Source organism: Pipistrellus kuhlii, unplaced genomic scaffold (assembly GCF_014108245.1).
Source record: "Pipistrellus kuhlii isolate mPipKuh1 unplaced genomic scaffold, mPipKuh1.p scaffold_m20_p_70, whole genome shotgun sequence".
In the NCBI taxonomy this organism is placed as follows: domain Eukaryota; kingdom Metazoa; phylum Chordata; class Mammalia; order Chiroptera; family Vespertilionidae; genus Pipistrellus; species Pipistrellus kuhlii.
Genome location: NW_023425574.1, coordinates 898,799 through 925,112, shown reverse-complemented (window position 1 = coordinate 925,112; position 26,314 = coordinate 898,799). Strand labels below are relative to the sequence as shown.

Below are 26,314 nucleotides of genomic sequence, written 5' to 3'. Positions count from 1 at the left end.
TATTTTGGTTTTTAGAGAGAAACATCAATGTGAGAGAGAACACTGATCACCTGCCTCCTGCATGCCTCCTACGGGGGATCAAGCCTGCAACCCCATATCCCTAGCATGTGCCCTGACCAGGAATACAACTGGCAACCTCCTGGAGCACAGGATGACCCCAACCATCTGAGCCACACAGGCAGGGGTGGGTGTTTCCTCCCTATGGAGATCAGAAGACTCCCAGTGGGGTAAAGCCTCACCCAGTGGACGGAGGATGTCTGCTAAGGAGGGAGGGATGTGGAGGGCAGATGGGTTCTTAGGTCCAAGAAAGGCTTCCCTGGGCCACTGCCCATGCCACAGGGGTGAAGGGCGAGGCCAAGCCTGAGAAGCTGCCAGAGGCAGGAAGTTAGACCTGAGACCCTCATCCTCTTCTGCAGAGTGCAGTGCTCCGCTGGGAACCCAGGCAGGCCTGGTGACGGGGGAGCAATACCAGGAAGTGGACTGGCTTGGCTGAATGGGCAGAGCTTCTGGAAAGATGGTGACTGGGCACCCCCTACAACACCAGCATTCTCAAGGCAGCCCAGGGCCTGGGGGCCCGATTACCCCTCAGAGGACACAGCTACTCCATGCCTCAGTTTCCCCACAGATCAGACAGGGATATGCACATACAAGGTAGTGCTGAGCAGGGGCTGGAGGCTTGAGGTGGGGAGGCCACAGGCTGGCGGCCAGCAGGCACGGAGGCTGAGCCCTGGCTGGGAGACTAGCCGAGCCCAGGCTGTCTTCTCGTAAAGAAACACAGACAAAACATGGTTTGGAATTTTTTTAAAACTATAGTTACATACAGAAAATATCCAAAGAAAACGCAGACCACAAAAGTGACAGGTATGTCATTTCCAACAGTGGTAAAAACGCCTCTCACGCCACTCTTTAAAAAATTACCTTTATTATTTTTGCAATGTCTCACTTTGGGTGAACTGAGAATGGAGTGCTCGCAGGGAGTGGGGTTGAGGGGCAGGCAGCTGGGTCTGCGCTGCCCGGCTGCCCCCACAGCCGCAGAAGTGGCACCTCCGCCTGCTCAGGTCAGGATGCCAAGATGGCAGGGTGTCCTGGAGACAGACCACTGGTGTCTCTGTAAATCAGTGGCCCAGACAGATGATGCCACAGTTTCGTGGCAACGCCATGGGAGCTGAAATTCACCAGGGTTCCTGGCTGCCCCTGGTTGTACATCACAGGGCTGGGATGTGTTAGCAGTCCTCTTGGGCAGCCCAGACACACCTGTACCTCCTACAGGGAGGGCCCTGGGCGCAATCCCACACCCTCACCCACCCCAGACTGCGGGCAATGGGGGCTGTAAGCCCTCACGTGGGGCGGACCCTCCTGCCACACACACAAGGCTGTTGGTCCCAGGCAGCCACATACCTTCCTTCACTTGCACACTGAAGCCTGCCCCCCCCATGCCACCCTGTCCCCAGGAGAGCCACTGGGGCTGCCCTCGTCGACTCCATCTCACACAAGCCACCCGGCACAACTGGGAGGCTCCATCCCAACCTGGATGCCCTCACACCACCATCATTCGGAAACCCAAAAACTTTAAGAGAAGGTGTCGGTCCCCCAAAGAGGCTGAGATGCAGTGACACAGCACAGTCTCCTACTCAGGACACCTGACATGCATCTACCTCAGTGTCTCCTTTTCGCCCATGGGGGGGGCAGTCGAGGTCAGTGGGACTCACCCCAGGGTGTGTTCAAGTTGAGATCGAAGCGGGTAGAGGGGCTGCAGTGGGGTCCTTTGTAGAGTGCCTCCTGGTCCCCACAGTGCCAGGCCATCTGCAGACGAGTGATCCCCAAAAACCCCATGCCCTGGGCTGGAGCAGGAAGCCAAATAGTTTCCTCAGAGTAGCTTGGGGAGCCAGCCTGGCAGGAGAACCAAGTGGAGGGCCAGGAGTGGGAGGAGCCTGAGAGAGAGGCCAAGCTGTGGCTGCACTGCCCACGGAGCCCTGCAGGGTCCGAGCGACAGGACTGCTCCGAGGCACAGGGTGGGCCTGGCCGGGGGCAAAGGAAACAGTTCTTTGGTATTGAAGCAATGAAAAGCTGTGTCTCCTTAGCAAAGGCGGACGGGGGCGGGGGAGGCTCTCCAGTAGCTGTGAGGGTCCCAGGTCCTCCAGACAGGGCTGCTTTACCCTGAGGCCCACACTCCGGGCATGCTCCCTGGGGCTGGGCTGCAGGGTCGTGGGGCCTGGGTGTGTGTTTCAGGGGGAGGGGGAGAAGCTACGCTGCCCAGGCGCTGACCTCCATGGTGGGTCCCAGACGCAGGACCAGCAGCTGCTTACCTGACCCTCACCAGCCAGGCTCCGCCACCACCAGTGGCTCCCGAGCTTTCCTCCAGCCTAGGGCGTCGTGCCCTCACTGCTGAATACAGAGGAGAGATTCTCTCTAGCTAATTTGCATAACTTACAGAGGAGCCTGTGAGAATTTCATTTATTTCCTGGGAAGAGACAGAATTTCACCCTGCATTCCGAAACGTCCACGAGCCCAGTGGCCAGTCCTGCCTCCCTGGGGTGGCTGGGGGTGCGCGGAGGCTGTTGGGAGGCCCCTGCCCTGTCCACTCCCCTGCTGGGCCCATGGCAGAGGAAGCAGCATCTCCGAGGGTCTCCTAGGGGCACACTGAGGGATGAGCGGCTCTGACCCCCAGGCCACCAAAGTTTCCCCACTGTCCAATCACAGCCACGCCTTACCCTTGAACAAAACAGCAAGTAGGAAACAAGGTGCCTTTTTAATTGCAATCAGATACGCTGTCTGAAGCCAGCGCCGGAGCCGGCCCAGGAGCTGTGTGCGGCCCGGGGCAGGCGGACACTTCGCCGGGCGGCAGAGGCCGGCAGGTCTGCTGAGCTCGCCTTGCGGGGTCCCTGGACCAGCCTCCGTGCCCTGGACAGGGAGGCAGGTGGAAGGCCGGGTGGTGAGTGCTCACACCTTCGCACACGCATGCAGACTTTCCCGTGTTCTCGCCTGTTCCTCCTCTGCCGAGATGGTCAGACAGCACTGCAAAGCCGCGGCCAGGCAGGTGTGGGCAGCGCAGGGGCGCCTACTTCTGGATCTGGAAGAGGAAGAGCCGCAGGTTGATGTTCTTGGCGGCCAGCAGCTTGTTGCACTCCACGGAGTCCACGATGGGCAGGGGCACGTAGTCCGTCTCGTTGCTCTCGTTGGTGAAGACGAAGTGGTAGATGACGGGGCTGATCTTGACGTCGTCGTAGGGGCCCTTGAGCAGCAGGAAGGAGCACTCCAGGGGCGCCGTGACCTTGCTCTTGAGCAGCAGCTGGAAGGACAGCGTGCGCTTGCAGGACAGGTTGGGGTTGCGCTCCGAGTCGTTCACGCGCGCCTTCAGGACCCACGTCTGGTTCAGCACCGTGAACCGTGGCGTCTCGTAGTACAGGCGCGTGATGAAGTCGTCCGTGCGGTACGGCCGGAACTGGACCTCTGTGGAGACAGACAGGCGGGACAGAGCCGGCAGTCAGGGCGGGCCGGGCTGGCAGCGGTGCCTTCCGACCAGCCGAGGACACAGGCTCAGCCAGGGAGGAAGGCAACTTACCAGGAGGACACGGGTGCTCTACTTGTCAAAGGCAAATCAAAGGCAATTATGGCAAATGGAGGCACACAAGCTTTGGGGAGAGAAGTGACACGCGTTAGCGGCAGGAGTCCGGAGGCAGTGAGGTGATGGCCAGCCCGCCCCCTGGCCTCCCTCCTGGCCCCGCCCACCCCAGGGCCATGGTAAGCAGACACACAGACAGGATGCAGTTCTGAGAACAGTGCACTTTATTGGTTCCATACAGAGCTGCCAGGAAGCCGGCAGGCAGGCCAGTAAGTGGCACCTGGCCAGAGTCGGGCGTGGGCATGCGGCCCACTGCTGTGCTCTGCTGTCCAGTCCTCAGCACAGCACGTGCCCAAGGCCGGCTTGTCCCTCCAGAGGCGGCCAGTCCTTCCTGAGCGGATGGGCTCCCTGCCCTGCCTCCGCCCACGTCACGCCGCCTTGGCCTGCCCGGACACCGAGGTCTGGCCTGGGCTCTTTGTGCCGTGGTGCCCACCGGGAGACTGCGGCTGCAACTAACCGGCCCCAGGCCCTCAGCCTCTCGCCGTGCAGGCCCACACTGAGCCAAGCCCGGTCCAGGCAGCACAGCGACCGCCCTTGCTGCTTTGAGCTGGCCCTCGGCATGGGCTGGGCCGTAGAGGCTGGAGTCTCCCTGAGCGGCCCCAGCATCAGCAGGTGCTTCTGGCTGTTCTGTGTCTAGACCAGGCTCTGGCCTGGCTCCTGTTCCCAGCATGTCCGAAGGCAGTGACCAGGAGAGCCCAGGAGGTCCAGTGGGCTGAGTGTGGTCCAGCCTGCCTGTCCCTGGGAGTCCATTCCAGCTCTGCACTTCGAGCTGGGCACCCTCAGCTTGTTCTGCAGCCCTGGCCCTGAGCATCTTCTTGTGGCTTCGGAAGCTTTGTGGCCACTGCAGCCTCACACCCACATGCAGGACCCAACGTGACGAGAGTTCTTCTGGCCCTGGTCTGCGAGGCAGGCCACCAGTTCCTGGGCCCCGAGCCATCCCCACCCATCCCCCACACAGCAAGGACCCCACCTGCTGAGGTGGTAGGCCAGGGTGGGAACGACAGGTGGGAGGGGCCTGTGAGAGCCATGCAGGTGCCCTGAGGTCCTGCCCGGCCCCTCCCCTGCTCAGCCTCTGGTCCATCTTCTCCCCCAGGTGTTCTGCACTCAACAGGAGCTTGTGCAGAGCCCAGCCCCCCAGCTCAGCCTGTGCCCACTGCCCAGAGCCCGGTGCTCCCAGGCTCCCAGCCGCCAGCCCCAGGCTCTGTGGCCCGCGGGGGTGGCGGACGCCTCACCTGTGTAGCCAATCTTCTCGAAGCTCAGCAGGCTAAAGATGCTGTTGTAGAGCTGCATCTCCTTGCGGTGGCTCTGGTCCATCTCATCCAGGATCTCCATCAGCTCATTGCCCGTCTTGGTGGGGTGGGCACAGGCGGCCTCGTGCACAGTCAGCTCATGGAAGGGGCCGTGCCACGGGCAGCCAATTCGCTTGTACTTGCACTGGGTCACCCTGGGGGCGAGGGGGCATCGTGGTCAAGGCCTATGCCTCAGGCCTCCATTCAGCCGCACACAAGCTGCTCCCTGAAGCACACACTCAGTGGGTGTTGCCACCCAGGAAGAGGACAGTGTGAGACGGAGAGAAGGAGCTGTGTGAGCACAAGCCACTCACACCCACGGTTGTGGGGTCTCCGCCTGGAAACAGTGGCTGCCGACTACTATCCCGGACCCGGTACAGCTTCACTCCAAGTGATGCTCCTGGCCAGGCCCCAGCTGCGGGGGAATGGGGAGTGGCCAGGACTGGGCTGGGGTGCCTCACACCAAGACCCCCGTGCTCCTGAGCTGCCACTCTCTCCTGGGCCCAGGAATGCCAAGGTCAGCCTCTAAGAGGCCATCTCACACCCAGAGCACCCGAGAGAACCTGGGTGACATCCAGACAGCCACTGCGCACAGATCCCAGGCCCTCGTCCTCTGGACCCTGAGCAGCTTCACGTGGCCCAGCCCCCCGAGGGCAGAGCACAAGGCCCGGGCAACAGGCACCAGCCAGAGCACGGTGCACGCTGAGGCCTTGCCTGCCCCAGGCGGCCTGCAGCTGGGCGGTTACCTGTCTTGGCACTCCTCCTTCTGGTGCCTCTCCAGGAGAGAGCGGGGAAACGGGCGCAGGCAGAAGCCACACTCGGAGGGCAGCTCGCTCACGGCCTTCTCCACAGCCAGGTTGCGGCAGCAGAGGCTCTTACTGATCTCACAACGACAGTTGGGGCACGTGGCCTGCTCCTCCTTCAGCCGGGCATCTGCTAGTAGGTGGATAAAACAGCCAGCGCACATCAAGTGACCGTTAGTACACTGCGAAGAAGGAAAGGGAGATGAGCTCACAGACCTGTGGACTCGCACGTACACACATGTACACACACACACACACACACACACGCTGCCCGCCAGCTCCAGTGGTGCTCAGCCCCACAGGGACACTGCTTGGTAGGGTCAGGCCTCTTTCCGGGAGCCCTGCTGAGACACGGCCAGCCGGCTCCTTGTGAGCCGGCCTCCAGGGTGGCCTGTCAGCTTGTAGAGGTTCAGGCTCATCACCGAGGCAGGCCTGCTGGCGGCGAGCCTGGCCTTTCCCATAACAGGAGTCGGGGACAGTCCTGAGGTCCCCGGTTCGAGCACCTACAGGAACTCAGACGCCTGGTGGAGCGTGGCAGCCGATGCCGTCGCCGGGCCGAGGCAGGTGCGCCTCTCGCTGGCCTTCAGAGGGGCCGCCTCATGCTGGGGCTGGGACCTGGTCCCTTCCCCTCTGCCTCCTTGATGGGCACGGGTGAGCAGGCAGCTGCCACCACACAGTGATGGTGGCTACCTGCAGGTGCCTTCCCAAGACCTGTTGGCAAAAAGCTGTGGGGGGGAGGTGAGGAGGCCGAGCTGGCCTGGGACAAGAGCACACGGACAGTGCATGGCAGAGGGAGGAAATGAATGGGGGGAATGGGGAGGGGGACATGTTGCTGCCATGGGTAAGAGCCAGGCCCCTCTCCTTTGCTGAACCTGAAGATCTGAGGCCCAGAGATTGCCTATCAGCAACCGCCACTCCCACCGAGGCCCTGAGCCTGTGGACAGCAGGCTGCTAGCTCAACTCCGTGGGTCTCTCACTAGCTCCACACACTCCTGAGCACCCACGTGGTGCCACGGTGGACCATGGGCTGGGCCCCTACAGGCTCAGTGTTGGGGAGGAGAGACACACACAGGAGCCACACAGGTGCAAGAATAAAGAGCTGAGCTGAGCCTGGCTAGGTAGGTCAATCGGTCAGAGTGTCCTGATATACCAAGTTTGCAGGTTCAATCTCGGGTCAGGGCACATATAAGAACCAACCAATGAATGCGTAAACAAGTGGAACAGCAAATCGATGCTTCTCTCTCTCTCCCTAAAATCAATCAATAGATTAAAAAAAAAAAAAAGACTCATACTGACTGTTCTCTTGGTGCAAACAGAATCCATGTCCACACAAACTTCACAGACTATCTGCACACAAACCTCAATTTCTAAGTCAGTGCAAATGGTGGGGAGCTGGCTGGCTCAGTCTTGGAGGACAGAGCTGGCAGGGGATAGGCCGCTCCAGCTCTGGACACACAGCTGGTCCCAGGAGTGGTGAGGAGGAGCAGGGTGGAGAAGCAGTCTGTCCTTCCCACCCCTAGGGGTCAGTAGGAGACACATGCCACAGGCCCCTGCAACCTCCTAGGAGGCGTAGACCAAGGACCCACATCACATTCCTCTCGCCAAGGACCTGAGCCAACAGAGCCCAATGTTGCCAAAGCCTCGGGAAGAGGGAGGAAAGCGACACGGCCGACTCACCACTTGGCAACAGGAGGAAACTGCAGGCCAAAATCCGGAGCAGCTGGCTCAGGAAAGCCGACAGGACACCAACATGGGACACCCCTGGGCCTGGGCACGTGCCACTCCAGACCTGGACGCCTCCTGCTGAGCAGCCACAGCTGGGGGCACCAAACCCACAAAGGCCATTCAGGCCACGGAGGCCCCCCCGCCAGGCTCAGCAGGGCCGTGGGCACCACATATCCCACATCTCCGCCCAAAGGTGCGTGGGAGGGACTGCAGCTCCACAGGCACCCAGCTGCTTCCGTGCAAGCCTCACTTCAGTCTGCAGTCCTGGGCCCTCGCTCCTGACGTCACGCCACCCGAGAGCCAGGACTCAGGTGGGAAACTGTCACTCCCACTGAGTCAGGCTCATTATTCAGAACTAGGTGCTGCCCGGACCACAAGGTAACGCACAGGACAAACCACACCAACAGCTTTGCATCTAGCCAGTCCAGAACCCTCTCGGTCCTGGCTGTGGACACCTCAGCAGATACATTTAAAACTCTGCTCTCTACCTGTCTCCCCAAAAGCACGACCCAGCCACAGCCCGAGAGCGGGGAGGAGGACCCCAGGCCTTGGAGGAGGACAAACCCACCTGGACTTACTTAGGACAGTGCCTACAGCCCAGGCCTGCACACAGCTGCTGCGAAGGCGTCCGTGAAGGTCCCCAATGCCTGTGCCACACCCACCGGCCTGCTTCCTGAGCCCTTTACCAAGCCGGTAAAAGGCCCCTTGTGCCAGGGCCTGAGCTGAGCTCGGGCAGCGACAGGAGGCCTTGAGGAGGCACAGCAGGGCCTGTGAGGACGAGCAGGAGGGCACCAGGTAGAAGGGACCCAGGAGGAACAGGCTGGAGGAGCAGGCCTGGGTCTGAGGCCAGGAGCGGTAGGCACAGGGGTCAGAGGCCAGTTGGGACCACCTCCCAGAAGCGCCTTCCCCCGATGAGGGTCACAGAGAGCTTTTCTGGCTGAGCACTAGTGAGGAGTGAAAGAGCTGTGTGGCCCCTCCCTCCAGGCACACTCCATGGCTCAAGGCCTCAGCTAATGTCAGAACCGGGTGGGGATGCACTGGGCCTGGTGTGAAGGGCAGGGGAGAGCCTGGGAGGGAGGGAGGGAGGGATCAGGCCATGGCTCCACACTCCAGGCACCGAAGCTGTTTGTCCCAGAGAAGGTGCCTCTGGCAAAGGGGCTGGTCCCGTGGCTGTGACCACACGCTGCATCCAGAGCAGACGCGGCCCTTCTGCCCCACCCATGGGCCTATCTCGGTGCCCTCTTAGGCTGCATACCTTGTCAGGCCAGTCACTAAGGACACCCACACAAAGAACATGAAAGCCAGCACCTGCTGTACCTGCTCTGCACTGACCTGACCTGATGCAGGCCTCGATGAGGCCCACTGGCCTCAGTGCTGTTCGTGGCTGAGTCCTGAGCAAGTGCCCGACCCAGACATGTGCCACGATGTGCCAGGAGAGCCGCCTGCAGGGCTGAGGTTCAGACTTGAGAGCAGGTGATGGGCCCATCACCCACCAAGGCGAGCCCCGACCACCACTAAGGCTTCCCTGGGGAGATGGAAGTGGGGTCTGGTGGCCAGAGAGCAAGCTCTCGAGGGACCAAGCACTCAGTGACTCCAGGCCCATGGAGTGTCCTCACAGCCAGTGCCAGGAGCAGCAGACACCAGCTAAGACAGCTCTCAGAGGCACAGGATGGCTGCTGCCCACCCTGAGCCTGGGTCCAGATGGGGTCAGGGAAATGTTGCCCAAATCAGCCCAACACTACTCCCCAAAGAAGGCCTGCAGAGGGGAAGGGCTGAGCCCAGTCCCACAGGTGGTGGCCAGTAGTGGGCATGACCAGGGACGTGCAGAAGGCTCTGGGCCCCGCATTTCCAGGCAGCATGTGGAACCCAGATCCTCCCAAGAGCACTCAGCTTTGGTGCCAACCAGGTTTGTCTGGGCTCCTGCCCTCGATGCCCCCATCCAGGGTCACTATGGGTGAAACGGGACACCACACAGCAGCAAGTCACCATAAACCTTCCCTCCTTCCCTCAGCTCTCCGGCCCCTCCCACCTGGTTCCGGCCCGAGCCCTGCTGGGCACCCTGGCCAGGCGCCCCGTCCCATGGCGGATCCTCCAGCACCCAAAGCGAGTTCTGACGGGGTAGGGCTCTGGTCAGCCCTTACAGTGCCAAGGGCTCTCGCTGACCCATGTGCTGGCTTTCTCCTGCCTCGAGGCAAGAAGGAAAGCATCCCACCAGGCCCAGGTGTCTGCCGCTGGAGGACGGGCTTGCACGGGGCTTGGCGCCGGGCTCGCCCTGCTGCAGACATTTCTCAGGGAAGCCGTGAGTAGAGCCATCGGCCGTGGGGAGGGCCATGGTCAGTGATGCCCCTGCGCCTTTCTGCCTCACAGCTACTCGGCTCCAGCACAGAGCGGGCCGGTCTGAACCAGCCAGGCTCAGAGGCCTGGTCACCAGCAGCTCTGGCCACAGGAGAGCTCAGCTCTCCGTGCTAAGCGGACTAGGAGCCATCGTGCCAGGTCCAGCTTCAGCCCACTCACTGGAGGGTGGGGTGGGGTGAGGAGACCCTCAAATTTCCCTGGGCCCCCATACCATTGGCTTGGCTTCCTGGGCTGTCACTCAAGGCCCACGGTTCTCCCACCTGGGAGGACCAAAGGTCCTGGGCAAGGAGGGGGCTAAGAGAGGACAAGTCTGGAGGTGCATCCCCAGGCTGCGAGGTTATGAGAATCGCCCCCCACTAGTGCCAGGCCCAAGGCCTGCAGTGTCCCTGACCAGGGCCTCGGGCCAGGAGCTCCCCAAAACCAAGGAGGGAGGCTGAGAACTCGGCCCACTTCCTGTCCGGCACCTCAGGGGCCTCCTAAGCAACCACATGCAGGAACAGCAGAAAGGAGGTGAGAGACCCTGAGGTTGGAAATGGTAAACCAGCCCAGCCCCAAACTGCTCATTACAACAATGGCCGTCTCCCCCAGACCCCGGTCTGATAGAAGCCCAACTTCTGTAGCGCTGACGAGTGACAAGGAGCCTCTTCATCCCTCAGCGGGGTGCTGGGGCTGGAACAGACAGGGGTGTGTGTGTGTGTGTGTGTGTGTGTGTGTGTGTGTGTGGAGGGCTTGAGGTGGAGAGACAGAGGCAGGCACTGCACACTAACTCTGGAGCCAGCCTGTGGTCCCTGATGCTAACAGTACCTTCTTCAGACCCACCTGGGCCAGGTACCCTCCAGAACTGCCCCGAACCGGCTAAGAAGTGGGAAAACAGGCACCAGCAGAGCGTGGACAGACCTCCTAGAGCGCGGTAGCCTGGGAAACCAGGTCTGGGAGAGGCAGGCGGGGCTGGGAGTCACCCAGGCACAGCATGTTCTAGGGACCCCGGGTTAGACTAGGAAGGGACCCGGACTCTGGCGCTGGATGCAGGTGCTTCATTCAGACTGGAATGCGGGAAAGAAATGGGGGAGGGAGAAGAGGCATCCCCTCTCTTCTCAGTATTTTTCCAGAAAAAAGGAGGATGAGGGGGTTCTTCCTCTCAGGAGGAAGAAGGGGTGCCTGAGGGCAGGTTTGGGGGAGGTGGCTGCTGAAAGAACAGAGGAGCTCCCCGAGTCCAGCAGCTCAGCAATGCGGGGAGCAAGCTAGGGCGGGGGGATCTGTCACCCGCTTTCTCTCCAGCTTGGGGGGCTGCGGAGGGCGGGGGGGGGGGGGGTGTAACAGGGGAAAGACACATCGAGGTGGGAGGAAGGTCCAGGCCGGGAAACCAGGGGGATCGGAACAAGAAGGGGTTCGAGCAGGAAATAAAATCCTGGAAGGAGGAAGAGGAGGAGGAGAAGCTTCCAAACAGGCGCCGGAGTCCCGACCGCTGGGCCTGGCCTCGGAGGAGGAGACGCGGTGCCCGGGGCGCCGGCCTGGCCGGGTCGGGGTCGGGCCAGCGGCCCTACCTGGTACACGGAGGCCTTGGGCAGGTCCAGGCAGACGGTGCAGCACAGAACCGAGTAGAGCCGCTCCTCCAGCTTCCCGCTGCCCGCCGCCGCCTCGGCCGCCTCGGCCGTCCGCAGCCGCTTCTTGGGCGGCGCGTCGGGGTCGCCCGCCGCTTCCTGCAGCTGCCGGGCGCCGGCCAGGCCCGCCTCGTCCGGGAGCCCGGGCCCCGCCGCCTCGCCCAGCGCGGCAGCGGCCGCCTGCCCTGCGGCCGCCCCGGGCCCAGCCGCGACCGGCACGGCGCCGGCGGACCCCGCAGCCGGACCGCCTCCGCCGGCCTCCTCGGCGCCGGACATCGCTGCCGGCCGGCCCGGCGGGCGAGGGCGCGCTCCCGAGGCTGGAGGTTAGGGCGCCGCGCGCCGCCGCCGCCCTGCCGCCGCCGCGACCCTGCAGCCCCGCTCCCTGCGCCGCCGCCTCAGTGGATCCGGCCCGCGCGTCGCCCCGCAGCTGCCGCGGCCACCGACCCCGGAGCGGCCGCCATCTTTGTTTTTGCTCCGAGCTCCTTCCCCCACCGCCGCCACCGCCCCCTGGGTCTCTCGGTCATGTGACATGCGCGGACCAATGGACGCCCGGCGTGGGGTTAGCCGGTGCGGCGGGCAGAGCCAATGAACGCGCGAGGGCCGGACCCTGCAGAGTGGGCGGGGCCGAAGGCGGCCCGGGGAGGGCGCACCTGGGGCCGCCGGGAACCGGCGCGCTCCGGGTGGCTCCAAGGCGCGGCCCAGGCGCCGCTGGTTACCCGGGATCCTCACGTTGGGGTGTGCCTGCGCCTTTGTCCCCCAATACACGAGCTTACGTGGACTCGACCTTGCTCACTGGATGGATACATCCCACGCCACCCCTCGCCCTCCTGTGCGGGACCAAAAGTGCATCCACAGGAGCCAGCGCGGGGACTGCCAGAAGGAGCACCCCAGACCCGAACCTGACTCCCTGCTCTGCCCAATCTGGTTTCCTAACCCTGGGGGGGGGGGGGAGCTGCAGAGGGTCCGTAGAGGAAAGCGAGGGCTTGCCTCGCACAGGCTGGAGGACAAACAGAGGTCCAGGCAGCCCTCGGAGGGAATGTGCGTCACCCGGGCCAGCAGCCCACATGGTCACTGCCCAGAGGCCCACCTGCCAGGCTGTGCAAGAGTGTTCAGAACTCCACCATGCTCCTGGAGAGCAGGCTCCCAGAATTATGTCTTCTCCATCCAGGTGCCAGCAGGAGCCCAGGGTGGGCGAGGCCCTACGCTGCTTCCTGTGCATCCCCTTCCTTTGCTCCTGGAATCCGGTTGCTGACATGGGAGCTTTAGAAAGTCAAACCCTCTCAAGAATGGGCAGATTCCATATTCCTGTAGAATCCCTAAGGTTTATTGGAGACCAAAGCCTCTCAGAATCAGAGCCCCACATGTGCTTGGACGCCATCCCCTTTATTCTGGTCTAGGTGGGTCCTCACACTCCACCTGAGGACCAGTGCCCAGAGTCTGACCCCAGAGGTCACCCTGCAGCAAGCCACTTTGGGAGGAAGGAGGATCTGTCTCTAGGGAAGGAGGCCCAGGGAGGCGCGGTGGTAACCAGGGCAGAAGCCCCGCCCAGCCCAGCAGCCTCCAATCATCACTCCCACTGCAGGCGCTGAGTGTGCAAGGCCCGGTGGTAGGCCCAACTGCCCGCGGCCAGGACCCAGCGGCAGACGTCCTCCTTTGGCAGCAGCAGCAGCCTGTCCTCCTCCAGCCGGCCCAGCAGGCCTGCAGCACCCAGCATCAAGCCCCCCCACATGCCGTAAGTGTTGGCTGTGAACACGGCTACAATAAGAATAGTAACCGCCACCACCAGCACCACCGCCTGACCGGCCACTGAACGGCCCTCCGCTCCTAGGTGGTCGCCAGCCACGGCCAGCACCATGCCCCCTCCCAGGAGCAGGTTTGCAGAGGAGCGGTCCCCATTCACCCAGTGAAAGTCGAAGGCCAGAAGGGGCAGGCCGATGACAGTGGCCACCCAGGCTCCAGCAAGACCATCTTCATCCGAGCCCAGCCCTGGAACCAGCATGGTGGCGGCGGCCACGGCCTGGAGCAGGAAGCCAGCAGCAGCCCCTCGGCTGGCCTGTCAACACAGGGAGGCGAGATGTGGGGAAAAGAGGCCAGCACCTTCCTTTACGCTGGGGAGGGGCCTCCGGGGTCTCCAAACACCTCTCACCGCTCTCTCCCTGAGCCCAGGAACTGGCCAGGTCCGTGGGGCTCGGGAAAGGGCGACTCCCTCCCAGCCCCTGGGTACTCACCTGGGCAGTGCTCAGGGCTGCGTGCAGAGACACCACTCCCAGCGCCAGGTGGGACAGGACCATGCTCCACTCACCCCACGGCGTAGGTGCCATGGCGCCTCGGGCGGCGGGGAATGGAGGAGACACTTGTGAAAGTTAGGAAGGAACGCAGAAGCCGGCGCCCCGGAGCCCTAAGGGCCGTTCTCGAGGACTCCCAGTTTCCAGGGCCCCATTTCTAAATGTTGGGAGAAGCTCACCCGAACGTTCCTGCAGCTCCGAGGCCACTGGACACCACCGGGGAAGAAAACCTATTTTGCCGGAAAAAGAAAACGGGGGTGGGGGTGGGGGGCCTAGATTGGGCGGGTGTGCGCCCTGGAACCCGAATGGGGGCGCCAGGCCTGGGGGAGAACCGCTCGGGACGAGCGCAGGCCCACGGCCTGGACTCTGCGCTCGAGGAGGCGGCGTCTCCGGAACCCAACCCGGGCGGAGCGACAGCCCCGGCCCTCGGAGCCGGCCCAGGCCCAGCGGCGGAGCCCCAGCGCGGCGGCACACGGGAGGCCGGAACCTGCGCACGGCGCCGCCGTTCCTGTGCGGCCCGACACGAACCAACGAGAGGAGCGGAGGCTAGAGCGGCGGGGACCAGGCCAGGGCCGAGGTGACAGTCTAGGAGCGCAAACGGGTCGGCGGAGGGAGAGTCGGAGGAAGGGGCCGTAAGGGGCGTGGTAGAGGGGCGGGGCTTCGATGGGCGGGACTATAAGGGGAAAGGCCGGGAGGAGCGTGGCTGTGAGGGGGTGGGGCTGAAAATAATGGGTGGAGCTGTGAGAGGGGGCGGGGCTGAGAATGAAGTGGAGCTGCGAGAGGGGCGGGGCTTAAAGTGGTCTGTGAGAAGCGGAGCTGAAATAAGTGGGTGGGGCTGTGAGAGGGGCGGGGTTTAAAGTGGAGCTGTGAGAGAGGGCGTGGCTGAATGGTGGGTGGGCTGTTAGAGGGGGCGGGGCTGAATTGATGGGTGGGGCTCGAGAAGGGCGGGGTTTGAAGTGGAGCTGTGAGAGAGGGCGGGGCTGAATTGATGGGTGGGGCTCGAGAAGGGCGGGGTTTGAAGTGGGCTGTGAGGGGCGGGGCTGTGGGGCGGTGCAGGATTGTAAGAAGGGGCTGGACGAGGCAGTGAGAGGAGGGGCGGGGCGGTTGTCCGGGGCGGTTTCTAGGGCCGGGTGTAGGAGATCTGATGGACGGGGCTGGAAGGAGGGGCGGCGCTGCAGGAGAGGAGTGGGAGGATGCCGGAGGGGGGGGGGGCTCAGGCTCTAAGGGGCGAAAGCCGTGGGGACCCCCGCAGAGGGCTGGGAGGGGTTCCGAGAAAGGGAGATGCGGGGCTGTGGGCAACCTCAGCCTGCGGGGTTCTGGGAGTTGGGGCTAGGGAGTCGGGGCAGGGGTCCGGCGTGGGCCCTGGGACACGGGTCTCCGGCATCTCTTTCCTCGGGCGCGCGCTCTGCGCCCGCGGGAGCCGGGCCGCGGGGGCGGCCGCCCGGAGCATGCGCACCGGCCGCGCTGCGGGCGGGAGCCGAGCCTGGGAGCGGGGACGCGGGGCGGCGCGAAGCCGGGCCCTCCGCCGCCCCGCGCTCCCATGTACGCCTTCTACTCGCTGCTCATCTACATCTTCTACAGCCTTTTCCGCAGGGACGGAGGGGCCGCGGCGTCCGCCGGCTCCGGGGACCCCGCCCAGGTGAGCGGGGGCGGACGCGGCACGACCCGCAACCCCCTCCTGAGAGCGGGCTGCGCAGGCCCGGGCAGCGCTGGCCACGGGCTCTGACCCGGGGGAGGAGGCCGTGCAGAGGCCCCTGTCTGCTCAGGTGGCCAGCGGAGACCCTGTGGCCCACTGCCCGGCCCCTCCTCAGGCGCCTCCCCTGCCCCCTCCCTAGAATGCCCGCGGCAAGCCCGGGGATCGCCGCCGCCCCGACCAGCGCCCTGCAGATCTGTGGACCGAGCTGACAGGCCTGGTCGGTAGGTGCTGTTAGTGCGTCCGGGACGATGAGGAAACCCCGCCGTCCCAGGGGGGAGAGGTGTCGGTGACCTCATTGGGAGGGAGACCCGACAGGTGCCCCCCCTCCCACTGCCTGGCCTTGCAGGCTGCTCGGAGTCGGAAGATGGGCCTGGAGAGGGATCCGAGGGCCGCCCCGCGGAGGTCTCCCTGGAAGAGGCTCTCGTGCGTCTTGCCGAGTTCCTTTCGGGCCAGCTGGGGGCGGAAGAGAGCTGCGGGTGTCCTGCAGATCTGAGCAAGGTGAGCCGGGCCGAGAGGGGAGCTGGCCAAATCCTTCCTCCCAGTCCTGGCCTCCACACCCCCGGGCCCCTTAGTCTCTTGCACTCTGAGCATCATCTCCTTCGCAGCCCGGGGATGTCCCCCCACTGCTGACGGTGATTGGCCAGCTCTTGGCTCTCCTGGCATGGATTCGGAGCCCCAGGGGGAGGCAGGCCCTGCCCCAGGAAACTCAGCCAGCCTCCGGGGTGCAGCCCCCCGCGACTGCCGGTGCGTAAGAAATGGTGATTTGAAAAGGGAGTGTGTGGCCGGAACCGGTTTGGCTCAATGGATAGAGCGTCGGCTTGGGGACTGAAGGGTCCCGGTCAAGGGCATGTACCTTGGTTGCGGGCGCGTCCCCAGTGGGGGGTGTGCAAGAGGCAGCTGATTGATGACTCTCTCATCGATGTTTCTAACTCTGTATCTCTCTCCCTTCCTCTCTGTACAAAATCAATATATTAAAAAAAATAAAAATAAGAAAAGGGAGTGTGTAGAGGGAGTGAAGACTTCCGGGACCTCAGCAGCCTGCAGTGCGGGGTCCCAAGCCCTGCTCCCGAGGTGCCCCCCCCTTCATGCCAGAAATCTCAATCAGTCCTAACTGGGTACACCCCACCTCAGGACCCACATCCCAAGAAAACCGTTCCCTTTCGCCGGGGGCTGAGGCCCAGGGGGGGCAGCCCCCCCAGTTGGTGGAGGACCAGAGGGCTTGGCAGCAGCTGGAGCAGCTCGTCCTTGGACAGGTGAGGAGCCCAGGAAGCGGTGGGCGGGGGGGGGGGGGCGCTGGACGGAGGTGCTCCACCCTGTCCCCTTCCCCCTTCCTTCCCAGCTGGAGGAGCTAAAGCAGCAGCTGGATCTGCAGGAGGGACTGGGCCAGCTTCACTTGAGAGTGGTGAGGCTGCTAGTAGGGCTCAGGTAGGGGCGGGGAGAGGGGCCAGGGCTTTCAGGTGAGTGCAGAGGTCTTCCTCTCCTCTAGGGGGCAACAGACTCCGAGAAAAGGGTTCAGCATCTGACCCTGGAGAACGAGGCCTTGAAGCAGAGCCTGATCCTCACTCAGGACCTCCTGAGGCACTGGGGCGCCGGCCCCCCTGTCAGGGCTCCGCAGGTATTCTGCCCCATCCCTGCAGCCTGGGGCGTTTGCACACCTGGTCTCCAGCAGCATCGCTCTCCGGACCTGGTGCTCCGGGGGAACAGCGGCAGGGGGCGCTCTTTGACCTTCCAGGACCAGGATGTGAACAGGCCCAGGGCACCCCCATGGAGATTGATGCCCATGGGAGATCCCCCTTCCCCAAACACGCACACCCAGATACGTTCACACACACACAGAGACACACACACTTACACAGAGACACACTTACACACACAGACACACACACACTCACCATGGGTCCTCTGAGTGACTGACCCCAGGCGAGCAAGGGACTTGGGCTAAAGCCTTGCATGGATTCCTGATTGGCTCTGTCTGCCCCTCTTGACCTGTGTGTGCAATGGGGCTGCCAGCATGCCCCTCCGGAGTGAGTCTCCTCCTGGCTCCTTGCCCCCCACTCCCGCAGGAGGAGGCAGAGGCGCTGGTGGAGCTCCAGGGCCAGCTGCAGGAGGCCCAGGAGGCCACAGACGCCCTCCGAGTCCAGGTGAGCGCCCGGCCGGGGCTGGAGAGAGGGAGGCGTGGGGAGGGGCATGTCTGAGGCAAGGCCTGGTAAGTGCCTCCTCCCTCAGTGACGGGCGGGGTGGGGCAGCTGGGGGTGCAGGAGGCGCAGCTGCAGGGCCTCCAGGGGGCCCTCCGGCAGCTCCAGCAGGAAACAGAGCAGAGCTGCAGAAGGGAGCTGCAGCAGGTGCACGGGCAGCTGGCAGGTGAGACGGGGGCTGGGGGCTCCCGGGAAGGCCTCGGGGTTGGGGCTTTCCCTCACCACTTCCTTCTCCCACCAGGACTCCGGGCACGCATGGCCAGCCTGCGCCAGGGCTGTGGGGACCTCCGCGGCCTGGTCAGCACCTTCACTCAGAGCTGCCAGGGCTCCCTGAGCGAGGCCCGGGGCCAGGTCAGGACCACCCGCTCTCCAGTCATGTCTTCCCCTCGGGGGACCCCCCATCCATCCCTCCCAGACCCAGGGCGCTGTCTGCTCTCATGGAGGTTGTGGGGTCTGGAGCCAGGACAGCGCCTGTGACCCAGGTGTTAGCTCACTTCTGGGTCTCATGCGTGTCCTGTGCGAACCGGGGTGGCGGGGGACCCCTCACAGGATTGTCAGGAAGCCCCGAGCACACAGATGGCTCCTTGCCCACAGTCCTGATTGGTGGGCTCCATCAGGCGACCCCAGCCATGGGATGTTGTGGATTCCCACAGCTGGTGGCCGTAGCGTGGCTCCCTATTGCCCTCAGCACCCTCCCCTCGCCTCGGCTGTCCCTCCCTGCCTTGCTCACATCCCTATTCCCCCAGGTATCCTGGGCCCTGAGGACACTGTCGGACAGTGGGGCCGGGGCTCAGCTCCCCGAAGGGCAGCAGGAGCCCCCAGCTGGATGCCCGGGGCGGCTACTGGAGCTCAAGGGTATGGCCACTGGGGAGCACGGGGTGGGGTGGGCAGGCCAGAGGAGCTGGAGCCTCTCTGTGCCGCGGGGTCTGGGAGGCAGCCCATGGCCGTGATCTGACCCCAGGAAATATCCGTGTGCTGTGTCGGCTGAGGCCAGGGACACCCTCCAGCCTGGTGAGCTCGGAGCCCGGCCCGGGCGGCACCGTCACCACCTGCTACCGGGGGCACCAGCGTCGCTTCCGTCTGGACTGGGTCTTCCCTCCGGAGGCCAGCCAGGAGGAGGTGATGCTCTGCCCTCACACCTGTGCCGAGCTCCCTCAGTCCCCAGAGGCCCTGGTGCCCCTGCCCTGCCCCTCGGCCCTCCCAGGAGCTAAAGTGCCTCGGTCCCAGCAGGGAAGGGGGAGGGAGGCTGGGAGGTCAGACGGGAAGCCGAGCCGGGCACATACATTCCTTCCAGGTTTCCCCTCTGTGTCCTCTCACCAAGCTGTGCAGGCCCAGGGGAAAACAGATCTAGGTCAGACAGGAAGGCTAACATTTAAAAAAAAAAAATGTTTTTACCAGGAAACTAAAGAAAATGAACCTGTCTGAGGTCACTGCTCACGCACAGCTGGCTGGGGAGTGTAGCTGGGGTGCTGCTGTGACCACTCCCCACCCCCGCCCCTGGCTCCCCAGGCTGCCTGCTCTATGGCCAGGCCCCGGGTGTGCCTGCTGTGCGAACGGGAGCCTCCCTCACTTTGTGGCCAAGGGCAGACAGGGCGCTGGCAAGTGAGCCTCCAGCCTCTGGGCCGGGTTACCCAGTGCAGACCCCTCCCCTTCCTGCCTGACACACTAGCCTTACTAGGTCCCACCCTGCACTGCAGTCCTGCCCTGGGGTGGGGAGGGAGCTTTTCCCGACAGGGCCCTCCGAGTCAGAGTGTCTGGGTGAGGCTGAGAGGCCTCTCCGTGCCACACCTGTGATAGTGCCTATCAATCGGTGCTTCCTGCCAGACCTGGAGCTTAGACACCCACTCCCGAAGCTGGACTCTGCTCTCCTGGCTGGCAGCAGCACGGTCAGCAGAAATGACAGCGCCCCCGCTCACCAGCCTTCTGTGCATGGATTGATGCTGGCTGTGCCATGGCTCACAGGCAGCTGTTGATGTCCAGCTGCCAACAGGACACACATCACAGCCCCATCTCCCCCAGCCCTTTCCACGCCATCCCAGGACCAAGTCCCCACCCCCCACCTCCCAGCCTACCTGAGCCCACCCTTGCTGTGGAGAGCGTCCGGGCACACGCTCCCCCTTGCCCCTCACAGCAGCAGTCTCCTGCCAGGGGGCAGTGCAATCCTGCCCTTTGGTTTGATCCCGGCCGTGACTGAACACCCTGGCCCTCCCACGTGGTCCCCATGATGCCGATGCTCTGCACGCCTGTTCTCTCCTGTCACACCCCTCCCTTTGGGGGGCAAATTCCCATCCAGGGGGCCCCCTCTGCCTGGCAGGAGACCCACTTCTGGCAGACTTTCCCCAGAACCTCCTTCCAGGGCCTCGTGCCTTATCCCCACCTGGCCCAGGCCCAGGGCTCAGGCCCCTCCCCACCCCTAGGTCTTCCAGGAGCTGGAGCCCGCGGTGCTGTCCTGCCTCCGAGGCTACAGCGTGTGCATTTTCACCTACGGCCAGACGGGGACCGGGAAGACCTACAGCATGGAGGTGGGGAGGGGCTGTGTGCTCGGGGCGGCTCCGGGGGCCAGGGACTAGGACGTGAGCCCCATGTGGCACCCACCCCTCTCCAGGGCCCACCTGAGGACCCCGGCATAGCTCCTAGGGCGCTGCAGTCCCTGTTCCGGGAGATGAGGGCCGGAGGGCACCCCCGAGTGACCCTGAGCATGGTGGAGATCTACAACGAGGCTGTCAGGTCAGGGGACACCCTGGCTGCCTCCTAGTCCCTTCCTTACCCCCTCCCCCCTGCCAAGAACCCTGAAAACCAAGGCCTGGCCCTTCCCACCAGGGACCTCCTAGCCCCCGGGCCCCCCGAGCGCTTGGTGGTGAGGCAGGGCCCGGCAGGCCAGGGAGGGATCCAGGTGGCCGGCCTCACGTACTGGGATGTGCCCAACCTGGAGACTCTGCACCAGGTAAGGCTGCGGGGGGGGGGGGGGGGGGGGGGGGGGGTGTTGGGCGCCCACCCAGCTGCGCTCGCACCCGGGCGGGTGGAGGCTGCAGCGGGCCCCGCCCTGTCGCTGCGCCTTCCAGATGCTGAGCCTGGGGAGGAGCAACCGGGCCACGGCCGCCACCGCCATGAACCAGCGCAGCTCTCGCTCCCACGCGCTGGTCACGCTGACCCTGCAGGCGGCGCCGTCCCCGCGCGGCGCAGGCACCACGGGTACCGCCGCCCCGCCCCGCAGGGTCCCGGGCTGGCCGGGCAGGGGCGCGCGGGGGGGACCTTGCGGGGAGTCCCTCCACGCGGCTCGCTCCCCCGCAGGCACGCTGCACCTGGTGGACCTGGCGGGGTCCGAGCGCGCCCGGAAGGCGGGGGCCGTGTGCAGCGCGAGGGGCGGCGCTCAGGACGCCCAGCGCCTCCGGGAGGCCCGGACCATCAACCGCTCGCTGCTGGCGCTGGGCGGCGTGATGACGGCGCTGCGGGCGCGCCGGCCGCACGTGCCCTTCCGCGACTCGCAGCTCACGCGCCTGCTGCAGCCGGCGCTGGGCCCGGGCGCCACGGCGGTGCTGCTGCTGCAGGTGGGCGCCGGGGCGGGCGGGGTGGAGGGTGTGTGTGTGTGCGCCCGCCCGCCAGGCCCCGCCCGCCCACCGCGCCGCTCCCCGCAGATCTCCACGCGCCCCGAGGACCTCGGCGAGACCGTGTGCTCCCTCCAGTTCGCCGAGCGCGTGGGCCGCGTGGAGCTGGGGCCGGCGCGGCGCCGCAGGGCCCGGCGCTCGGGGACGCCCTCCTCCGTCAGCACGGACACGCCGCTCACCGGGACCCTCTGCACCCCCACGCCGCCCCCGGGGAGCCCCGCCAGCCCCGGCCCCGACGGCGCGGCTCCCGCGTCCCCCGAGGACCTGCTCGCGTAGCCAGGCCCCGGAGCCTGGGGGTGCGCCCTCTGCCGGCGGAAGCGGCGAACCCCCTGCGCTCTGACCACCTTTGACCTCTGGGAGCTCGCCGGTTCCCAAACTCCCAGAGCCGTCTCCCCCCTCCCGGCGAGGAGGGTTCCGCCCGCCCCTCCGCCGGCCCGGCTCCCTCCTTATCGCCATTTGCTGCCCTCTATCGCCCGACGCAGCGGGGGACCCAGCGCGGCCCGGCCTGGCCCGCTGGCTTCTGAGTCGCCGCGATCCCGGCCCCGGCCCCAAACACCAGTCTTGGCATTAAAATGTGGTCCATTCCTTTACTGTTCTCCCCCCACGCCACCACCCACACACACTGGGTCGGGTCCCTGTGCCCCTATGCCTTTCCCCAGAAAGGTGCTTCCTCCTGCCCAGACAGCTGAGGAAGGAAAGGGCTTCAGGCTGAGCTGCCATACAAGTTCTCCCTCCCCCAACCCCGCAGCCAAGAGAGGGAGTGGCAGATGGTGATGGATGGATGGACGGACTGAAGAGGCAGAGAAGGTGGGGTAGGAAGGGGACAGGAAAGGCCACTCCTCCCAGCCTGGCCTGGGGCCGGGCTGACACACCCTTTGTGGGGTGGCCAATAAACATGGTAGACTCTCAGTGGCCACACTTCTGAGTCCTCCTGGCCTTTGGTCCCCTCCACATGGGACACGGGGGGGGGGGGGTAGGAGGGGTAGGGAGGGGAGGAGAGGCAGCCCCGCCCTGGAGCTCACAGGCTGCACCAGGAGAGCAGCCAGCCGGGCGTGGGGGCAGCCAGCTCCCCAGGGTGGCTGACCCACACATCATAGATGCTCTTGTTGGGTGGCACCCCCTGGAACAGGGCGTCTAGATCCCAGAGCAGCCCCGGGGGGCCGTGGGTTTCGGGGGCCACCCCCCAGTAGGCTGGGCCGGATGGGGGCGGGCACTGGGGGCAGGAGGCGGGTGGGAGCGGTGCCAAGGGCACCACCACGTTGGGGGTGTATATGGGCAGGTAGGAGGTGGGGAGCTGCCCCCAAAGCGAAGCCCCGGGAGCCCCGGGGTCGGAGGTGCCCTGCAGGAAGTGGAGAGGCCAGGCCCTGGGCTCGGGGCGGAGGGGCGGCGGCCCGCTGGCTCTCCCCTGGGAAGGCTCCCCCTCGGGCCTCGGGCCCCCCGGGAGCCGGCCGAGGGGCCACCGCGGCCGCTCAGAGGGCTCCCCCTCCTCCTGCCTTGGGGGCGCGTCCTCCCCGGGGTCCCCCAGCAGGGACTTAATGCTGAAGCCCTCGCTGGGCGGCCGCGGGGGGCTGAGGGGCCGCGGCGGCCTGGGCGGCCGGTAGGGCCGGCCGTGCAGCACGTAGGGGCCCAGGTCCTTGGCGAAGGCGCTCCGCGCGCCCCTGCCCTGCCAGCGCCGGCACAGCGCCGTGTTCTGCAGCCGCAGCGCCTCCGCGGGGATCAGGCTCACGTCCACCGCCCAGAAGTTGCCCTTGGCCTTGGGCTTCGCAGGGTCCTTGGGCACCTGGTGTGGGTGGGGGGTAAGGGGGGTTGCAAGCTTGGTGGGGCCGCCCGACCCGGGGCGTTCAGGATGTCCCTCCTCCCCCCGCCCCCGGCCCCGGCTCGGCCCCTGGCCCGGCCGCACCTTGCGGAAGCAGCGGTTGGAGGAGAGATTGTGGCGGATGGAGTCCTTCCAGCCCTCGTAGTCGTCCCTGAAGAAGGGGAACACGGCCTGCACCTGGCGGATGATCTGAGACCGCGGGACGGGCGCCGTGAGCCGGGGCGCAGGGGGCAAGTCCCCCTCCCCCCCAGCCAGGCCGAGGGCGCCCGCACCGCCAACACCTGCACCCCGAGGGGGGAGAGGGCACCTCCCCAGTGAGGGGTGGGGAGCTGAGCACCTCGGCTCTCCCTTCCGGTGCCCAGATCGGCACTGGCCCCAGGGGCACAGCTGGGAGGGCCCGGAGGTGCAGGCCGCGGCCTGAGCCTGGGAGTGGGTGGGGGGTCGGGTCTGGGGAAAGGTCCGGACGGGGAGCGGGAGCGAGAGAGGGGCCCCCTCACCTGGGCCAGCTTCAGCCTGCGGGAAGGTGCGGCCTGGATAACGAGGGCGATCATAGCCAGGTAGGTGTAGGGAGGCTTGTCATGCCGCAGGTACCGCTTCTTCCTCCTCTTGGCCGGCTGGGAGGGCGACCCTGCCCCCGCCAGCCCCAGGCCTGGGCTGCTGCAGGGCCCCATAGAGGGGAGGCCAGCAGCGTGGGCCAGGGTCCGGGAGGGCTGAGGGCGCCGGGCAGTGGGGCAGGATGGTGGGGCAGGGCTGGGGCCTGGGGCTGGGTGGGGGCAGGCGGGCCGGGCCCTTTATCATTCGGATGGAAGGGGGAGGGGAGAGGAGGCAAAGGGAGGTGGAATGGGGCGGTGGGGGAGGGGACCGGGCGAGGGCTGCCACAATTAGCAGGTTTCGGTTAATCTGGGAGGGAGGGGCGGGGAGATTCCTGTGGGGGTTGCAGGAGGCCACCCAGGCCTTGCTTCTCACCCCTGGGCTGCCTTTGGCACCCCCTGTAAGCTGGGAGGAAAGGCCCGGAAGGGGCCTGGGACTGGTGGTTATTGTTTTATCCATCTGTCCGGACTGGGGTGTAGGCTCCCAGTTAACAAACAGGAGGGCGATTTGCCCAGCCAGGCTGCCCAGAGGAGTTCAAGGCCAAGCAGCTGGAAGGAGGTGGACTGGAGGGCTTCCCAGAGGAAACCTGGAGTGGAGGCGGGAGGCAGCCGTTGGCTCAGAGGATTCCCCAGGGGCTGGGGCAGGGCCTCCGCAGCTCCCAGGCCCTGGAGACCGGGTGCCTGTCCACAGCTGGTCCTGGGAGCCGAGGCCTCGTTCACTTTGCCCCTCACCGGCCCTGGGGAGCTGGACCCGCTGGCCATGAGGACTGGTGGGAGCCTCAGCTTTCCTCTCCTGCTCTGGGCCCAGGTGCTCTGGGGTTAGTTACCCCTGGGCAGTAGCCTGGGCTGGGGTGCACGGGAGGGACAAGTCTCTTAGCTAGAGGGGTTTTACCGGCCACTTTTCAGGGAGCCCCCTGGGTCACAGTCCGGCCCCGGGAGTCGTCGAGGAGCACCTGGCGTCACCTGCGTGGGGTGCTGGAGGCTTCTGTGTGTGTGGGTGCACGGGGAGGACTTGGAGGCAGCCACAGCACCCTGGCGCCTGGTCTAGGACAGGGGTGGGGATGTGCAGTGTCGTTTGGTCTGGCCCCATCAGGGCAACTGCAGGCGGGACTCGAAATTCAATAAATTGAATTTTTTTTCAGAGCCACGTAATTTTTAAGTTGATAATTTTGTATGGCCTGCAAATAATGTTATAAATATCCAAAGGCCCTTGCAGAAAAAAGGTTTCCCAACGGTTTTCAGTTTTTTTCATCTCATGGTACACAAATTAATTACTAAAAGTCTGCAGTGTCACACCAACTTTTTTTTTTTTTTTTTTTTTTTTTGCTCATCTGACAAAAAACAACAACAAACCAAATAGGCCCGGCTGGTGTGCCTCAGTGGTTGAGCTTCAACCCATGAACCAAGAGATCACCCATTTGATTCCTGGTCAGGGCACACGCCTGGGCTGCAGGCTTGATCTGTAGAGAAGGCAGCCAATCGATGTTTCTCTCTCTCTATCCCCCTCCCTTCACCTCCCTCTAAAATCAACAAAAACATACATTTTAAAAATCGCTATAATTTGATTCATTTACACCAGATGGCTATTGCTGTGTTGGCTGTTGTCATATTTTCATTTGATGATCTAAAGCAGTGTTTCCCAAACTTTTGACATATGTGTACCCCTTCTATAATTTTCATAACGCCGAGTACCCCTTGTACTCATGAGAATGTAGAATTAGGTGCAGCTAAGCACAGTGCAGTGCATATCCCCACCAAACTTCGGTGCAACGTGTACCCCCACCAAACTCTTCCTGTACCCCTGGGGTACGTGTTCCACACTTTGGGAAACTGGTCTAAAGGAAAAGAGGTCAGTGTCCCTCTCTAGTCAGGTATTGCATATTTTATTTTTTGTGTGTTTTATTTTTCTCTTTATTGATTAAGGTATTACATATGTATCCTTATCTCCCCCCCACTCCCCCCTGGTATCCCCTCACCCCCCTGGTGTCTGTGTCCATTGGTTAGGCTTATATGCATGCATACAAGTCCTTTGGTTGATCTCTCCCCCTTGCCCCCCATCCTCCCCTACCTTCCCTCGGTATTGCATATTTAAAAGCCCTCGCGGGCACACCGGGGTTCCTCTGGGGTCTAGGAGGGAAATGTGCTGGAGCTGGAGGGGCTGGCCTAGGGGTGGAGGGTGCTGGCCTGGTTGTAGGGGGCTGGCCTCTGGGGAGGAGGGGCTGGCCTGGGGGGGGGAGGGGCTGGCGGGGGGAGGAGGCTGGCCTGGGGGGAGGGGCTGGCCTGGGGGAGGGAGGAGGCTGGCCTGGAGGGAGGAGGGGCTGGCCTGGAGGGAGGAGGGGCTGGCCTGGGGGAAGGAGGCTGGCCTGGGGGAAGGAGGCTGGCCTGGGGGGGAGGGGCTGGCCTGGAGGGAGGAGGGGCGGGCCTGGGGGAAGGAGGCTGGCCTGGGGGAGGGAGGAGGCTGGCCGGGGGGGAGGGAGGAGGCTGGCCGGGGGGGAGGGGGGGCTGGCCTGGGGGAAGGAGGGGCTGGCCTGGGGGAGGAGGGACTCTAAGGAGAGGTCTGGAAGCTCAGGCTGGGGAGCCCCCTGCGCAGGCCCGGCCCCTGTGAGGCCTTAGCAGGGACAGGACGGAGCCACAGGCGTGGTCCTGGCAAAGGGCCGCTGGCAGCTGCCTACACCCCCCAGTCCTAACCCCAGACCTTCTGTCCCTCGCCGTGGCCTCCTGGCTACCTGGCC

The 26,314-nt window shown here is 64.6% G+C and overlaps 4 protein-coding genes across 7 annotated transcripts; 1 reads left to right on the top strand and 3 right to left on the bottom strand.

Annotated features, from left to right (window-relative positions):
- Positions 1–2,730: 2,730 nt before the first annotated feature.
- On the bottom strand, positions 2,731–12,700 carry LOC118710164 (cysteine and histidine-rich protein 1). Of its 3 annotated transcripts, none has more exons than XM_036422609.1 (4): positions 12,483–12,700; positions 5,658–5,896; positions 4,855–5,066; positions 2,731–3,450 (listed from the first exon to the last, which is right to left on the bottom strand). In XM_036422609.1, exons 1-4 carry the CDS (start codon positions 12,648–12,650, stop codon positions 3,059–3,061), a joined length of 1,011 nt encoding a protein of 336 aa, XP_036278502.1. In that variant the 5' UTR covers positions 12,651–12,700; the 3' UTR covers positions 2,731–3,058. The 3 variants fall into 3 exon arrangements, with proteins under 3 accessions (XP_036278502.1, XP_036278503.1, XP_036278501.1); XM_036422610.1 differs by lacking the exon at positions 12,483–12,700 and adding an exon at positions 11,840–11,941; XM_036422608.2 differs by lacking the exon at positions 12,483–12,700 and adding an exon at positions 11,339–11,893.
- Positions 12,701–12,755: 55 nt separating this feature from the next.
- Positions 12,756–14,274, bottom strand: LOC118710177 (cysteine and histidine-rich protein 1). Of its 2 annotated transcripts, XM_036422627.2 has the most exons (3): positions 13,860–14,274; positions 13,624–13,736; positions 12,756–13,448 (listed from the first exon to the last, which is right to left on the bottom strand). In XM_036422627.2, the coding sequence occupies exons 2-3, from the start codon at positions 13,714–13,716 to the stop codon at positions 12,963–12,965; spliced, it is 579 nt and encodes a 192-aa protein (XP_036278520.1). In that variant the 5' UTR covers positions 13,717–13,736; positions 13,860–14,274; the 3' UTR covers positions 12,756–12,962. The 2 variants fall into 2 exon arrangements, with proteins under 2 accessions (XP_036278520.1, XP_036278519.1); XM_036422626.2 differs by having other exon boundaries at positions 13,624–14,272.
- A 625-nt stretch (positions 14,275–14,899) lies between these two features.
- On the top strand, positions 14,900–22,094 carry KIFC2 (kinesin family member C2). The gene is made up of 18 exons (XM_036422570.2): positions 14,900–15,319; positions 15,516–15,597; positions 15,723–15,874; positions 15,982–16,120; positions 16,508–16,629; positions 16,716–16,778; positions 16,863–16,991; positions 17,440–17,517; positions 17,623–17,737; positions 17,813–17,922; positions 18,318–18,426; positions 18,533–18,690; positions 19,989–20,093; positions 20,177–20,298; positions 20,392–20,515; positions 20,634–20,763; positions 20,863–21,119; positions 21,207–22,094. The coding sequence occupies exons 1-18, from the start codon at positions 15,221–15,223 to the stop codon at positions 21,450–21,452; spliced, it is 2,340 nt and encodes a 779-aa protein (XP_036278463.1). The 5' UTR covers positions 14,900–15,220; the 3' UTR covers positions 21,453–22,094.
- Positions 21,744–24,788, bottom strand: FOXH1 (forkhead box H1). The gene is made up of 3 exons (XM_036422614.2): positions 23,490–24,788; positions 23,077–23,181; positions 21,744–22,956 (listed from the first exon to the last, which is right to left on the bottom strand). The coding sequence occupies exons 1-3, from the start codon at positions 23,661–23,663 to the stop codon at positions 22,195–22,197; spliced, it is 1,041 nt and encodes a 346-aa protein (XP_036278507.1). The 5' UTR covers positions 23,664–24,788; the 3' UTR covers positions 21,744–22,194.
- Between the last annotated feature and the right edge of the window lie 1,526 nt (positions 24,789–26,314).

Coding starts and splice junctions, on each gene's coding strand:
- LOC118710164 (XM_036422608.2), bottom strand. CDS start 11,671: ATGTCCGGCGCCGAGGAGGCCGGCGGAGGCGGTCCGGCTGCGGGGTCC. Junction 5,897..11,338: donor CCAAGGCCTCCGTGTACCAG/GTAGGGCCGCTG, acceptor CCTTCTTCGCAG/TGTACTAACGGTCACTTGAT. Junction 3,451..4,854: donor CGAGAAGATTGGCTACACAG/GTGAGGCGTCCG, acceptor CTGTCTCCACAG/AGGTCCAGTTCCGGCCGTAC.
- LOC118710177 (XM_036422627.2), bottom strand. CDS start 13,716: ATGGCACCTACGCCGTGGGGTGAGTGGAGCATGGTCCTGTCCCACCTG. Junction 13,449..13,623: donor CAGCCCTGAGCACTGCCCAG/GTGAGTACCCAG, acceptor CTGTGTTGACAG/GCCAGCCGAGGGGCTGCTGC.
- KIFC2 (XM_036422570.2), top strand. CDS start 15,221: ATGTACGCCTTCTACTCGCTGCTCATCTACATCTTCTACAGCCTTTTC. Junction 16,992..17,439: donor CCCCTGTCAGGGCTCCGCAG/GTATTCTGCCCC, acceptor CCACTCCCGCAG/GAGGAGGCAGAGGCGCTGGT. Junction 20,299..20,391: donor ATCTACAACGAGGCTGTCAG/GTCAGGGGACAC, acceptor CCTTCCCACCAG/GGACCTCCTAGCCCCCGGGC.
- FOXH1 (XM_036422614.2), bottom strand. CDS start 23,663: ATGGGGCCCTGCAGCAGCCCAGGCCTGGGGCTGGCGGGGGCAGGGTCG. Junction 23,182..23,489: donor GCAGGCTGAAGCTGGCCCAG/GTGAGGGGGCCC, acceptor CCGCGGTCTCAG/ATCATCCGCCAGGTGCAGGC. Junction 22,957..23,076: donor CCAACCGCTGCTTCCGCAAG/GTGCGGCCGGGC, acceptor CACCCACACCAG/GTGCCCAAGGACCCTGCGAA.